A 12,692-nucleotide genomic window follows, 5' to 3' on the forward strand; every position below is an offset into this window, starting at 1 on the left:
TGCACGGGTTACGGCCTCCCTCTGTCGGTCGGGAGAAGGAATTGCAGAGTCCGTGCTCCCCCTGGCGGGTGGGAGGAGCAGCTACATAGGGCTGGTGCTACCCCCTGCCGGCCGGGAAGAGAAACTGCACAGAATCCGGACTCCCCCTGGCGGCCGGGAGGAGAGGTTGCGGAGAGTTCGGTTCCCTCTGGCGGCCGGGAGGAGGGATTGCAAAGAGTCCGAGCTCCCCCTGGCGGCCGGGAGGAGGGATTGCAAAGAGTCCGAGCTCCCCCTGGCGGCCGGGAGGAGGGATTACACAGAGTCCGAGCTCCCCCTGGCGGTGAGGAGGAGCAGCCGCACAGGCCCCGCCCCCGTAGTGACGCGGGGCGGGCGCGCGCGCGGTGATGGCGGCTCGGGAGCGCGCGGTGTGATGATGGCGGCCTCGGAGCGCAGGCTCCCGAGTCCCGAGTCGTTTGTGGGCCAGTCCTGGAGCAGCTGGATCGAGCGGGCCGAGGCGCTGCGGCTGGCGGACGGTGAGTGTGCGCGGTGTCCAGGGGGAGCCCCCGCCTGGCTCCGGGGAGGCCGCGGGGCCTTTAACGGTTCGGCTGCGAGCGCCTGGGAACGGTTTAAACGGACAACCTGCGCCCGGCCTCCCGGAGACTCGGCCGCCGGGTCCTAGCGCCCGCTGATGCGATCCTGAAGCTGGGCTTCCGCCGGGTCCTAGCGCCCGCCGCTGCTGTTAGGAATCCGGGTTTTCGCCGGGTCCTAGCGCCCACCTTTGCTTGTCAGGATTTTAGCAGCTAGCTGTGCTGTGCTGCTGCCCTGCAGCTCACTGACATTCTGGCACACACAAAGCAGAACAATAACACTGACTCGATGTGTTAACTGTGTTTCTCCACAGATGCTGCCAGGTTTATCCAGCATTTTCTATTTTTATATCAGATTTCCAGCTTTTTATTACACAAGGAGGCTATTCGGCTGATGCTATGCTAGCTCTCTGCTGAACAATCCAGCCAGTCTCATTCCTCTGCTGTATTATCCCCGTAGCCCTGCAAGTTTGTTTCCCCTCACGGGCTCATCCTTTTGAAATCATTCACCACCTCCGCTTCCAACACCTTGATGGGAATGAGTTCCAAGTCGTTGCTGCCATTGTGTCTCAGTGAGGCTCACACTCTGGTCCCCGAGTAAGGGTGTGGGCTCAAGTCCTACTCCTGACTCCGTAATATCAGGAGTATACTGCAGATGCTGCAAGTCTGAAATGAAAATTAAAGCTGCTGGAAATACTCAGTTGATGGGGTGATGAGAACCAGATCCGGAGTGGCCTGTCAGTTTGAGTTCTGCATTACACTCCCACTCTGTCACCTGCCTCCTGCACCGTCACAGCGAAGGTCAACATAATTTCAAGGAACAGAACCTCATCTTTTCATTAGGCACCATACACCTTTCCAGACTCAGCAATTTCAGATCATAACCACTGTTCACATTTTTTTGGACAGCAGTTGTTGGTGATGTTTCTGTGACTCACACCTCCTCAAGACACCTCTTCTATTTCTTGCCCCATAACCAAACCTTTTTCCCATGTACCATTATCCCTTTTGTTTTCATCTTATTCCTACTGCCCTTCACCCTATTACACACCTTCCCCTTTGTTTTTCCAGAACATTCTTAAAACTTGTTACATCTTCAGCATTATTCTGTTCTGATGAAAGATAGCCTGATGTTTCTAGAGAAGATCTAAATACAGAATCATCACTAACATCTCCCATCTAAGTGAATGGGAGCTTGCTTATGTTATGAAACTGTTGAAGTCATTAATGATTCAGAATGGATGTAAAGTGCCTGATCAAAGAGCTTGCACTGAGCGTCTTGCACTGAGCATCTTAGAGTCATGGAGCTTTACAGCATGGAAACAGGCCCTTCGGCCCAACTTGTCCATGTGGCTTTTTTTTAACAACTAAGCTCGTCTTAATTGCAACTGTTTGGCTCATATCTCAGCCATTTTACCCATGTAACTTTTTAAAAGACAATATTGTACTACTACTGCCTCTGGCAGCTTGTTCCAGACACTTACCACGCTCTGTGTGAAAAAATTGCTCCCCTGGACACTTTTGTATCTCTCCCCTCTCACCTTAAACCTATGCCCTCTAGTTTTAGACTCCCCTACTTTTGGGAAAAGATATTGACTATCTAGCTGATCTATGCCCCTCATTATTTTGTAGACCTCTATAAGATCACCCTTCAGCCTCCTACGCTCCAGGGGAAAAGAGTCCCAGTCTATCCAGCCTCTCCAGCTTCTCTTTATAACTCAAACTATCATGGTTTGAGTTTCTTGGAGCTTCATGGTATCTTGCCCTGAGCTTCATTTGGAGCAGTGTAAGCCTGCAGGAGGTCAGAGTGGGATTGGAAACTAAAACAATCTGTGACTGGAAGCTCCATTCTGACTAAATGTCGTCAGCCTGAAATGTTAACTCAGTTTCTTTCTCCACAAATGCTGTCTGAGCTGCTGAGTATTTCCAGCATTTTCCCTTTTAATAATGTCTTATCTGCCTTGGTTTCACATTGGCCGGAATGCTACCACCTCACCCGCCCAGAATTGGAGCAGAAATCTCGTTCATCTCTGACGGGAATTTCCGATCTCGCCCGAGCGAGGCTGTAAAATCCCGCCCATTGTGTCTGATTGCATTCCTGAAGCTCTCTGGAGGAGGGTTTTACCAGGTTAAAGATGTTGTATAAAAGTTCTTGGCTGATTACGCTTGCAGCTTTATTTTCACGGGGCTGTAGCTTCCTCGGAGTCGCAGTCAGCGGCAGATTACCAACCTGTGCCGACTGTCCTGTGCTTAATTTGTAAAGCGCCTGTCTCGCCCGACCTTCCTGAGTCCGGCCGGATGAGACTCAGGCAGTGAAGCAGACCCCGGCTTCAGCAGTTAAATGTAAAAGGAGTGGAGCGAAGGAGGTCACACCCCCTTTTTACAACACTAACTGCCGTAAAGCAGCTAAGTTTAAAGGTCCCATTGGAAGGGACAAGTTTGTTAGGTAATGAATGGAATGTGAGGGCGGTGGGGGGGGTTCAAACATCATTGGGGGGGTGGGAGTTGAACAGTTTGGGGGGGGGGGTCGTTGGAGGATTTGGACATGGGGGGGAGCAGACTTTGGGGGTGTAGGGTGGGGTGGGAGGTCCAGACGATGGGGTGGTGAGTTCGGACAGCAGAGTGGGGGTCCGGACATTGACATTCGAGGGATAGAGTTCCAGACACCGAGTTTTGCCGGGGGGGCCTCTGGGTGTTTAAAGTAGTTATTCTGAATTTAGAAGTGTTTTCTTTTCCTTATAACTCTGAGTGTCACCATGAGGGTAAAACTGACAGAACCATCCGTGGTTAGTAATTTAAATCACTTTACCAGATGGTTCCCAGCCACGGGGAAGTTAGTGCTTTTGGACAATCTCTGGCTAAATCCTGATCTGGGAACTTCCAAGAGGGATTCCCCAGTGCATCTTACGGTACTCCCAATCTGACACTGGGGATGTTATGGGCCATCATGTATTTGAGACGTACAGAATTCTGAGTCATCACTCTGAACTTAGGGAGTTCAAACAAGGGTCAATGCTCAAGGGACCAGAATTCCCTCAAATGCATGAAGCTGCTTCCTACCTAAGCTGCTAACCCTAGATATTTAGAACATCGAAGGAGGCCATTCGGTCCATCATGGCTACTGGCCATTTGCTGGTGTTTTGCCAAAATCATTTCCATTTCCCTGCTTTCTCAGAATAGTCTTGTACCTTCCTCTGCCTTCCTCTTAAAAAATGCAGTAGCAAAAAATATTGTGTTCCGATAACCCATTGGATGAAGAGATTTCTCCAAACCTCACTCTTCACAGTCACAGTTTTAAATGGAAAGCTTTCATCACTCATTCTCCAGTCAAATGAAATAGTCTTTCTGTGCTCAAAATTCTAAAAATCTATATTAAATCTCCTTGAAGCCATCTCTGCTCTACTGGAAATACCCCCAGGGCCTTTTCTGTGCTGTCTGACTCTATGACATCACCCTGGTGAACCTGGGCAGTACATCCTCAATGTCCTGGTCCACCCATGCCGACGCTATAATTAAGAAAGCCCCAACACCTCTACTTTCTCAGGAGGCTAGGGAAATTCGGCATGTCTGCTGTGACTCTCACCAACGTTTACATATGCTCCGTAGAAAGCATCCTTTCTGGTTGTATCACAACTTGGTATGGGCTCCTGCTCTGATTGAGATCGCAAAAAACCACAAAGTGTTGTGAATACAGCCCAGTCCATCATGCAAACAAGCCTCCCATCCATTGACTCTGTCTACACTTCTCACTGTCTTGGGAAAAGCAGCCAGCATAATTAAGGACCCCATGCATAAGAACATAAGAAATAGGAGCAGGAGTAGGCCATCTAGCCCTTCGAGCCTGCCCCGCCATTCAATAAGATCATGGCTGATCTGTCGTGGCTCAATTCCACATTCCCGCCCTCTCCCCATAACCCTTAATCCCCTCTCTTATCAAAAACCCATCAACTTGCGTCTTAAAAATATTTAGCGAGGTAGCCTCCACCACTTCAACGGGCAGAGAATTCCAGAGATTCACCACCCTTTGAGTGAAGAAGTTCCTCCTCAACTCCGTTCTAAACCGCCCCCCCTTTATCTTGAGGCTGTGCCTCCTAGTCCTACTATCCTTTCTGAGTGGGAAGAGTCTCTCCACCTCTATCCTATCCATCCCATTCATCATCTTATACGTCTCAATGACATCTCCCCTCATTCTTCTAAACTCTAACGAGTACAAGCCTAATTTATTCAGACTCTCCTCATAGCTCAACCCCCTCAACTCCGGCATCAGCCTAGTAAACCTCCTCTGCACTCCCTCCAAGGCCAAAATATCCTTGCGTAAGTACGGCGCCCAAAACTGCACACAGTACTCCAGCTGCGGCCTCACCAATGCCCTATACAGCCGCAGCAAGACCTCCCTACTTTTATATTCAATCCCCCTCGCTATGAAGGCCAGCATCCCATTCGCCTTCCTGACCACCTGCTGCACCTGCAAGCTGGGTTTTTGTGACCCATGCACAACCCCGGACATTCTTTCTTTCACCTTCTTCCATTGGGAAAAAGATACAAAAGTCTGAGGTCACGTGCCAACCGACTCAAGAACAGCTTCTTCCCTGCTGCCGTCAGACTTTTGAATGGACCTACCTTGCATTAAGTTGATCTTTCCCTACACCCTAGCTATGACTGTAACACTACATTCTGCGCCCCCTCCCTTCCTTCTCCCTTCTGTACTCTATGAACAGTGTGCTTTGTATAGCCTGCAAGAAACGAGGGGCGGGATTTTCTGGCTGCGTCAACCCAAAACTGGAAAATCCAGCCACAGGTCAACAGACTGTTCCACGGTCTGCCCCTCGCCCGCTCCGCTTCCCGTGATGGGCAGAATGGGAAAATTCACCCCAATATATACTAATACAATAAATCAAATCAAAGCCAGTAACCTTCAGGCATTTCCCCTGAGGTTCCACCTTATTACTAGCAGAATTTATCACTTGTCACAGGTGACCAGCAATGTTTTCCTATCCATGGTTTTCAGTAGTGTTGGCACAAGAGTCTTAGTAACTCAGTGTCAGGTTCTGCTGCTGGGTACAGGTTTGTCACTAATTAAAATTTATTTATTTGTCACAAGGCTTACATTCACACTGCAGTGAAGTTACTGTGAAATTCCCCTTGTCGCCATACTCTGCCATCTGTTTGGGTGAATCCACCTAACCAGCACATCTTTCAGATTATGGGAGCAAACTGGAGCACCCCGAGGAAACCCATGCAGACATGGGGAGAATGTGCACACTCCGTACAGACAGTGACCCAAGCTGGGAATCGAATCCAGATCCCTGGCGCTGTGAGGCAACCGTGCTAACCACCGTGCCACCTCTGCACTGGGTGATGTATGCATGGATGCAGGTCTCTCCTTGGGTATTTCACTAATTGGAAGGGATAAATTAAGAATTTCAGGTGTTAACTATAATCATTTCCTGTCGTATATCAGCATGGTTCACTCGGTAACGCAGTAACAGCTCTGTCCTGGTTGCTGCTTGCATTGTGGCTATATTCAGACCGTATAGAATGAAAGGGGAAGTGAAGCATTTTCACCAGCTGCCGAGCTTGTGGGTTTGGGTTAAATCCCAGCTTGGCTTGCCCAGAGACAGCAAGGTGACACACCCATTAGCATCCTTCCTGTATCTCTTGGCCCAGGAGGCTGGAGAAGGCAGCAGGTGATGAATCTGCTGCTGCGTTTAATTTAATTTGTTCCCCTCTCGATCTGTCCCCCCCCACAAAAGATAGTTTTGTGACAGACCTGGGGGAATTGAGAGCACAAACCTGTGTTCTACATTACAGCATTTTCCTTCATCCACGGCATGGGTAATGTATCTCTGCTCTGCAATTCTGGTCCATTGAGAATCCACCATTGTTCTCCCATTGACGATGATGTCTGGGTCCCAACTTCTGGAATTCCTCCAAACATACAAATTAGGAACAGGCATAAGCCATTCGGCCCCTCACACTTCACCATTCTATAAGATCATGGCAGGTATGATGGTAATCTCAACTCCACACTCCCACCCCCCCGATAACCTTTCACCCCTTGCTTATTTATTCAACGAGATAGCCAAAGATTCACAACTCTGTGAACAAAGATTTCTCCTCATCTCTGTCTTAAGTACGTGACCCCTTATTTTTAAGCTTTAAACATAGAGTTTCCCCACAGAGGGAAACATCCTCTCCACATCCACTCTGTCAATACCCCTCCAGATCTTAAAGACTTCAATCAAGTCACCTCTTACTCTTCTAAACTCCAATGAATACAAACCCAACCTGTCCAACCTTTCCTCATAAGACAATGCACCCACTCCTCATATTAGTCTAGTGAACCTTCTCTGAGCTGCTTCTAACACAGTTACATCCATCCTTAAATACAGTGACCAGTACTGTATGCTGTACTCCAGATGTGGTTTCACTGCTCTATACAGATGAAACATAATCTCCCTACTCTTGTATTCAGTTCCTGTTGCAATAAATTATTACGTTCTGTTAGCTTTCCTAATTACTTGCTGTACCTGTATGCTAATCTTTTCTGATTCATAATAGGACGCTCAGATCCCCCTGAATTTCAAAGCTCCAAAATCTCTCACCATTTAGACTTTCTTTAATTCTTCCTGCCATAATGGACAATTTCACATCTGCCCATTTTACTTTCCTCCTCAAACTTTTCTGTGCCTTTATCTCTCTCACTCTGCTCCTGTAACACTCTCCTTAAATTTTGTGAATCAGAGAATCATGCAATACAGAAGAGGCCCTTCTACACGGCACACGAGAAATACCTGACCTCCCACCTAATCCCACTTATCAGTAAAGAACAGTATGGTACAGGAACAGGCCCTTTGGCCCACCAAGTCTGTGCTGACACAGATGCCTCTCTAATCTAATATTTTCTTGCCTCTGTATGGTCCATATCTTTCTGTTCCCTGTCTATTCAAGTATCTACCAAGATGCCTCTTGAACGTTGTTACAGAATCTGCTTCCGCCACCTCCTCCAGCAGTGCCTTCCGGGCATTTACCACCCTCCATGTAAATAACTTGCCCCTTACATCTCTTACACTTTCCCCCTCTCACTTCAACCTATGCCCCTGAGTTACTGACCCTTCGAGCCTGGGAAAAAGATTCTGACTATCCACTCTATCCAAGCCTGTCATAATCTTGCAAACCTCTATCAGGTCCCCTCATCCTCTAACGCCCCAATGAAAACAATCCAAGTTTATTCAATCTTTCTTCATAGTCCATCTCCTCTAAACCAGGCAACATCCTGGTAAATCTCTTCTGCACCCTTTCCAATGCATCAACATCCTTCCAGTAGTGTGGTGACCAGAATTGTACACAATACTCCAAATGCAGCCGAACCAAAGTCTCATACAGCTGCAACATAATTTTCCAATTCCTATACTCAGTGCCCCGACCGATGAGGGTCAGCATGCCATATGCCTTTTTGACCACCTTGTCCACCTGAGTTGCCACCTTCAGGGAACTGTGGATCTGCACTCCTAGATCCCTCTGTATGCTAATATTTTTCAGAACTATACCATTTACTGTATATTTTCCTTCTGCTGTAGACCTTCCAAATCTCATCACCTCACATTTGTCCGGGTAAAATTCCACCTACCATCTCCGGCCCAGGTCTCCAGCTGATTTAGATCCTGCTGTATCCTCTGACAATCCTCCTCACTATCCGCTACTACCCCAATTTTTATATCATCTGCAAATTTACTAATCAGACCACTTATAATTTCCTCCAAATCATTTATATATATTACAAACAACAGAAGCCCCAGCACAGATCCTTGCAGAACACCACTTGCCAGAGGCCTCCAGTTAGAAAAGTACTCTTCCACTGCTACTCTCTGATTTCTATGCCCAAGCCAGTTTTGTATCCATCTTACCAGCTCACCTCGGATCCCATATGGCTTCACCTTCTGCATCAGCCTGCCATGAGGAACCTTATCAAAGGCTTCACTGAAGTCCATGTAAACAACATCCACTGCCCTGTCCTGGTCAATGTTTCTTGTCACTTCTTCAAAGAACTCAATCAAGTTTGTGAGACATGACCTTCCCTTCACAAAACCATGTGGCCTATTGTTAATAAGCCTATTCTGTTCCAGATGTGAGTACATCCTGTCTCTAAGAATCTTCTCCAATAATTTCCCCACCACTGATGTAAAGGCCCCCCCGCCCACACACACCCCAGCCTGTAATTTCCCAGATTGTCCCTTCTTAAACAGAGGAACAATACTAGCTATCTCCAATCCTCTGGTACCTCACTCGTGGCTAAAGAGGATACAAAGATTTTGGCGAAGTCCTCAACAGTTTCTTCCCTCGCCTCTCTCAGTATTCTGGGATAGACCCGATCTGGCTCTGGGGACTTGTCCACCTTAATGTTTTTCAAAACCTCCAATACCTCCTCCCTTTTTATCTCATCATTCCGAGAATGTCAATATCCTCCTTTCTACACTCAGCATCCACCACATTCTTCTCTGTGAATACTGATGCAAAGACTCGTTACAACCTCACCTACCCCATCTGGCTCCACACACAAATTCCCTCCACTGTCCTTGAGTGAACCTATCCTTTAGCTACCCTCTTCTTCCTTACATACTCATAAAAAGCCTTGGGATTCTCCTTAATCCTGCCTGCCCCTTTTAGCTCTCCTAAGTCCCTGTTTAAGCTCTTTCCTGTTACCTTTGTATTTCTCAAGAGTCTTAACTGTTTTCAATTTCCTGAAATTTATGTATGCCTCCTTTTTCTCGAAGCTCACAATCTCTCTTGTCATCCAGGATTCTAGAATCTTGCCATCTTTATTCTTCATTTTTACAGGGACATACTTGTCCTGAATTGTTAACAACTGACTTTTAAAAGACTCCTACTTATTGGATGTGGATTTACCCTCAAACAGTCACCCCCAGTCTACGTTCCGTAACTCCTGCCTAATACTGTCGTTCTTATCCTTCCCCAAGTTTAGTACTTTCCCTCTGGGATTACTTCTATCCTTTTCTACAAGTATTTTGAAACTTATAGAATTGTGGTCACTGTTCCTAAAGTGGTCCCCCACTGAGACATCAGTCATCTGTCCGGGCTTGTTTCCCAGAACCAGGTCTAAGATAGCCCCTTCCTGAGTTGGTCTACCTACATATTGCCTCAAGAAGCACTCTTGGACACACTGAATAAATTCTGCCCCGGCCAAGCCCCTAGCACTAAAAGGATCCCAGTCTATGTTGGGGAAGTTAAAATCGCCCATCACAGCAACCTTTTTACATCTTTCCACAATCTGCTGACAAATCAGTTCCTCCACTTCACGCTGGCTGTTGGGAGGTCTGTAGAACAACCCTAACAGAGTGATTGCACCGCTCCTGTTCCTGAGTTCTACACATATGGCCTCACTGCATGGTCCCACCAAGGTGTCCTCCCTCTGGATAGCTGTGGTATCCTCCCTAATCAGTAAAGCAACAACCCCCTCTCTATCTAAATCCTGGAATGCTGAACTGCCAGTCCTGCCCTTCTTGCATCCAAGTCTCAGTAATTGCCACAGCATCATAGTTCCTTGTAGTAATCCAAGCTTTTAAGTTCATCTGTCTTACCTGTCATGCTCCTTGCATTAAACATTAGACATCTGTCCTGTCATGTTTTGTACACTCTCCTTGTGTTTTATTTTTCTGTACCTTACTGGACCCATTCACTGAGTTCCCCACAATCTCTGTACTCCATACTGTGGCCCTTTGTGAGTTTTGTCTTTGGTTTCTCTACCTTCCACTTTTCCCCTGACTCCCTTTTGTTTCTGTCCTCACTTTACTTCTCTCTGACTTCCTGCATCAGTTCCCACCCTCCCTGCCACATTACACTACAGCACGAGCAAACACTCCTCCTCGGACCTGCCTTCTTGGTGCAGACCATCTGACTTGTACTGGTCCCACCTCTCCCGGAACTGGTTCCAGTAGCCCAGGAATTTGAACCCCCCCCCCCCCTTGCACCATCCCTCAAGCCATGTGTTCAACTCAGCTACCCTGACATTCCCACTTTGACTAGCACTTGGCACTGGGAGCAATCCTGAGGTTAGTTTGAGGTCCTACTTTTTACTTTAACTCCCTAAATTCAGCTTGTAGTACCTCATCTCATTTTTTACCTATAGTATTGGTGTCTTCATGCACCACGAAGGCTGCCTGTTCACCCTCCCCCTCCAGAATGCTCTGCAGCCCCTCGGAGACATCCATGATTCTTGCATCAGGGAGGCAACATACCATCCTGGAGTTTCCTTTGCATCCACAGAAACACCTGTCTCTTCCCTTAGACACTTGACCCAGTAGAATCATAGAGTCATATGGTGCAGTGAGGCACCATGGGAAGATTATACTGGGTTACAGTTGCTGTATAAATGCACCTTATTGTTGTTGTAGTATACTCATTCTCTGAGCCATTCCAGACACTTCAGCACATCAAACAGGCTAACACTCTGAAGGAGTGCAGCATTCTTGGCAGTGTCACCTTTCAGATGATATATTAAACCAAAACTCAGCTGTCACTTCAGTGTGCAGGTAAAGATCCTATGGCATTATTATCACATTGCTGTTGTCTCTGGAATGCCCTGATGTCACGAAAGGGCTATACAAATGCAAGTCTTTTCTTCCTTCTTCCTCCTCTCCCATTCTTATAAAATATAATAGAGTCATAGAGTGCAGAAGAGGTCCTTTGGCCCATCATGTCTTCACCGACACCTGAGAAACACCTGAACTCCCACCTAATCCCATCTATCATAAATTAGAAGAGCAGAATTAGGCCATTCGGGCCATCGAGTCCACTCCGCCATTCGATTATGGCTGATAGGTTCCTCATCCCATTTTTCTGCCTTCTCCCCATAACCTTTAAACCCATTACCAATTAAAAATCTATCTAACTCTTCCTGAAATTTATTCACTATCCCAGTGTCCACCGCACCTTGGGGTAGTGAATTCCACAGATTCACAACCCTTTGGGAGAAGTAGTTTCTCCTAAACTCTCTTTTAAATTTGCTATTCTGATTGACGCTTGGCCCATAGCCCCGAATGTAATGACGTGCCAAATGCTTATCCTTGCTGATGCTCATTCATAAGGCTCCCATATACAGAGTGATCACTCAGAAAGCTGTCACCGCCCTGGTGTTGGTTTGGATTGTTAGAGCTGCCTAACAATTTGCCTTTAGTCGGGATCAAAGTCAAGACATCCTATGGAACTGGAATAACGAGGGTCTGAAGAGGAGCGGTACGGGGAACTGGGAATATTGGAAATGAATTGCGTGCATGGGGCTGGATTCAGAAGAAAATAAATTCTCCTTTGTCTTTGGACACGTCCTGGGCTGGTCAGTGGGTGTTAGTGTGCTTATTTTAATAATTCCTCCATTGTAAATGGGTTAGGAGTTTACAACGAGTAGAATTTTGGTCATTTCACTGATGTGTTCGGTTTTGAAAACTTGAATTTGTCAGCACACGTGTATTTGTGCTTGAAAATTGATTCGGTTTAACTGTTCCCTGATCTCAGAAGCATATTTCCTTTATAAATTAGTAGCAGGAATGCACTTAGCCCTTTGCAAGCTGTGTGACAGTGAGGAAGCTGGGCAGTGTTGTAACCAAGAAAGGAATCCGGAGATAACAATTCAAGAAACCTCCAGCAGTTTAAAGGTTAATAAGTTCCTGAGTCCCAATGGTTTGAATTGAATTGCAGCGCCGTTTGTTACCACAGTAAAGATTCTGTGTGTAGTTCATGTTCAGTCACAGTTCTTGCCTCTTTCTCAAGGTGATGGTATCACACACAGACAGATTGCTCACGATGATGAAGGAATCAAACCCAGCCTTCCCTTGATACTGCACTAGGCTGTCAGCCTAGATTACATCATGCCCCATAAGGGACTTGTTTGCAGAATTGAAGCCCATGAGATTGGAGGGGCAGTGGCTGCAAGGATACAAAACTGGCTAAGAGGCAGAGAGTTATTAGGAATGGTTGTTTTTCAGACTGGAGAAGGTACAGAGTGGTGTTCCATGGGAGTCAGTATTCTGAAGTATACTCGTGTTAATATATAGGGTATCATTTCAAAGCTGCAGGTGATGTGAAATGTAGCAATATGGTAAATAATGAGAT

The 12,692-nt window shown here is 46.8% G+C and overlaps 1 protein-coding gene across 2 annotated transcripts in view; it reads left to right on the forward strand.

The window, feature by feature from the left end:
- The first annotated feature begins 412 nt into the window (after positions 1 to 412).
- The window catches only part of LOC145356988 (ataxin-7-like protein 1), a 50,626-nt gene continuing 38,346 nt past the window's right edge, over positions 413 to 12,692 (forward strand). For both annotated transcript variants that reach the window (XR_013889228.1, XM_080210016.1), the window contains exon 1: positions 413 to 512. Coding sequence is in view for 1 of the 2 variants with exons in the window: in XM_080210016.1 (XP_080066142.1) it covers positions 413 to 512 (100 nt within the window). In the remaining variant the exon portion in view is untranslated. The remainder of the gene's footprint in view (positions 513 to 12,692) is intronic.

The sequence above is a fragment of the Carcharhinus amblyrhynchos genome, chromosome 22 (genome assembly GCF_965287045.1).
Source record: "Carcharhinus amblyrhynchos chromosome 22, sCarAmb.v2.hapA, whole genome shotgun sequence".
Taxonomy (NCBI): Eukaryota; Metazoa; Chordata; class Chondrichthyes; order Carcharhiniformes; family Carcharhinidae; genus Carcharhinus; species Carcharhinus amblyrhynchos.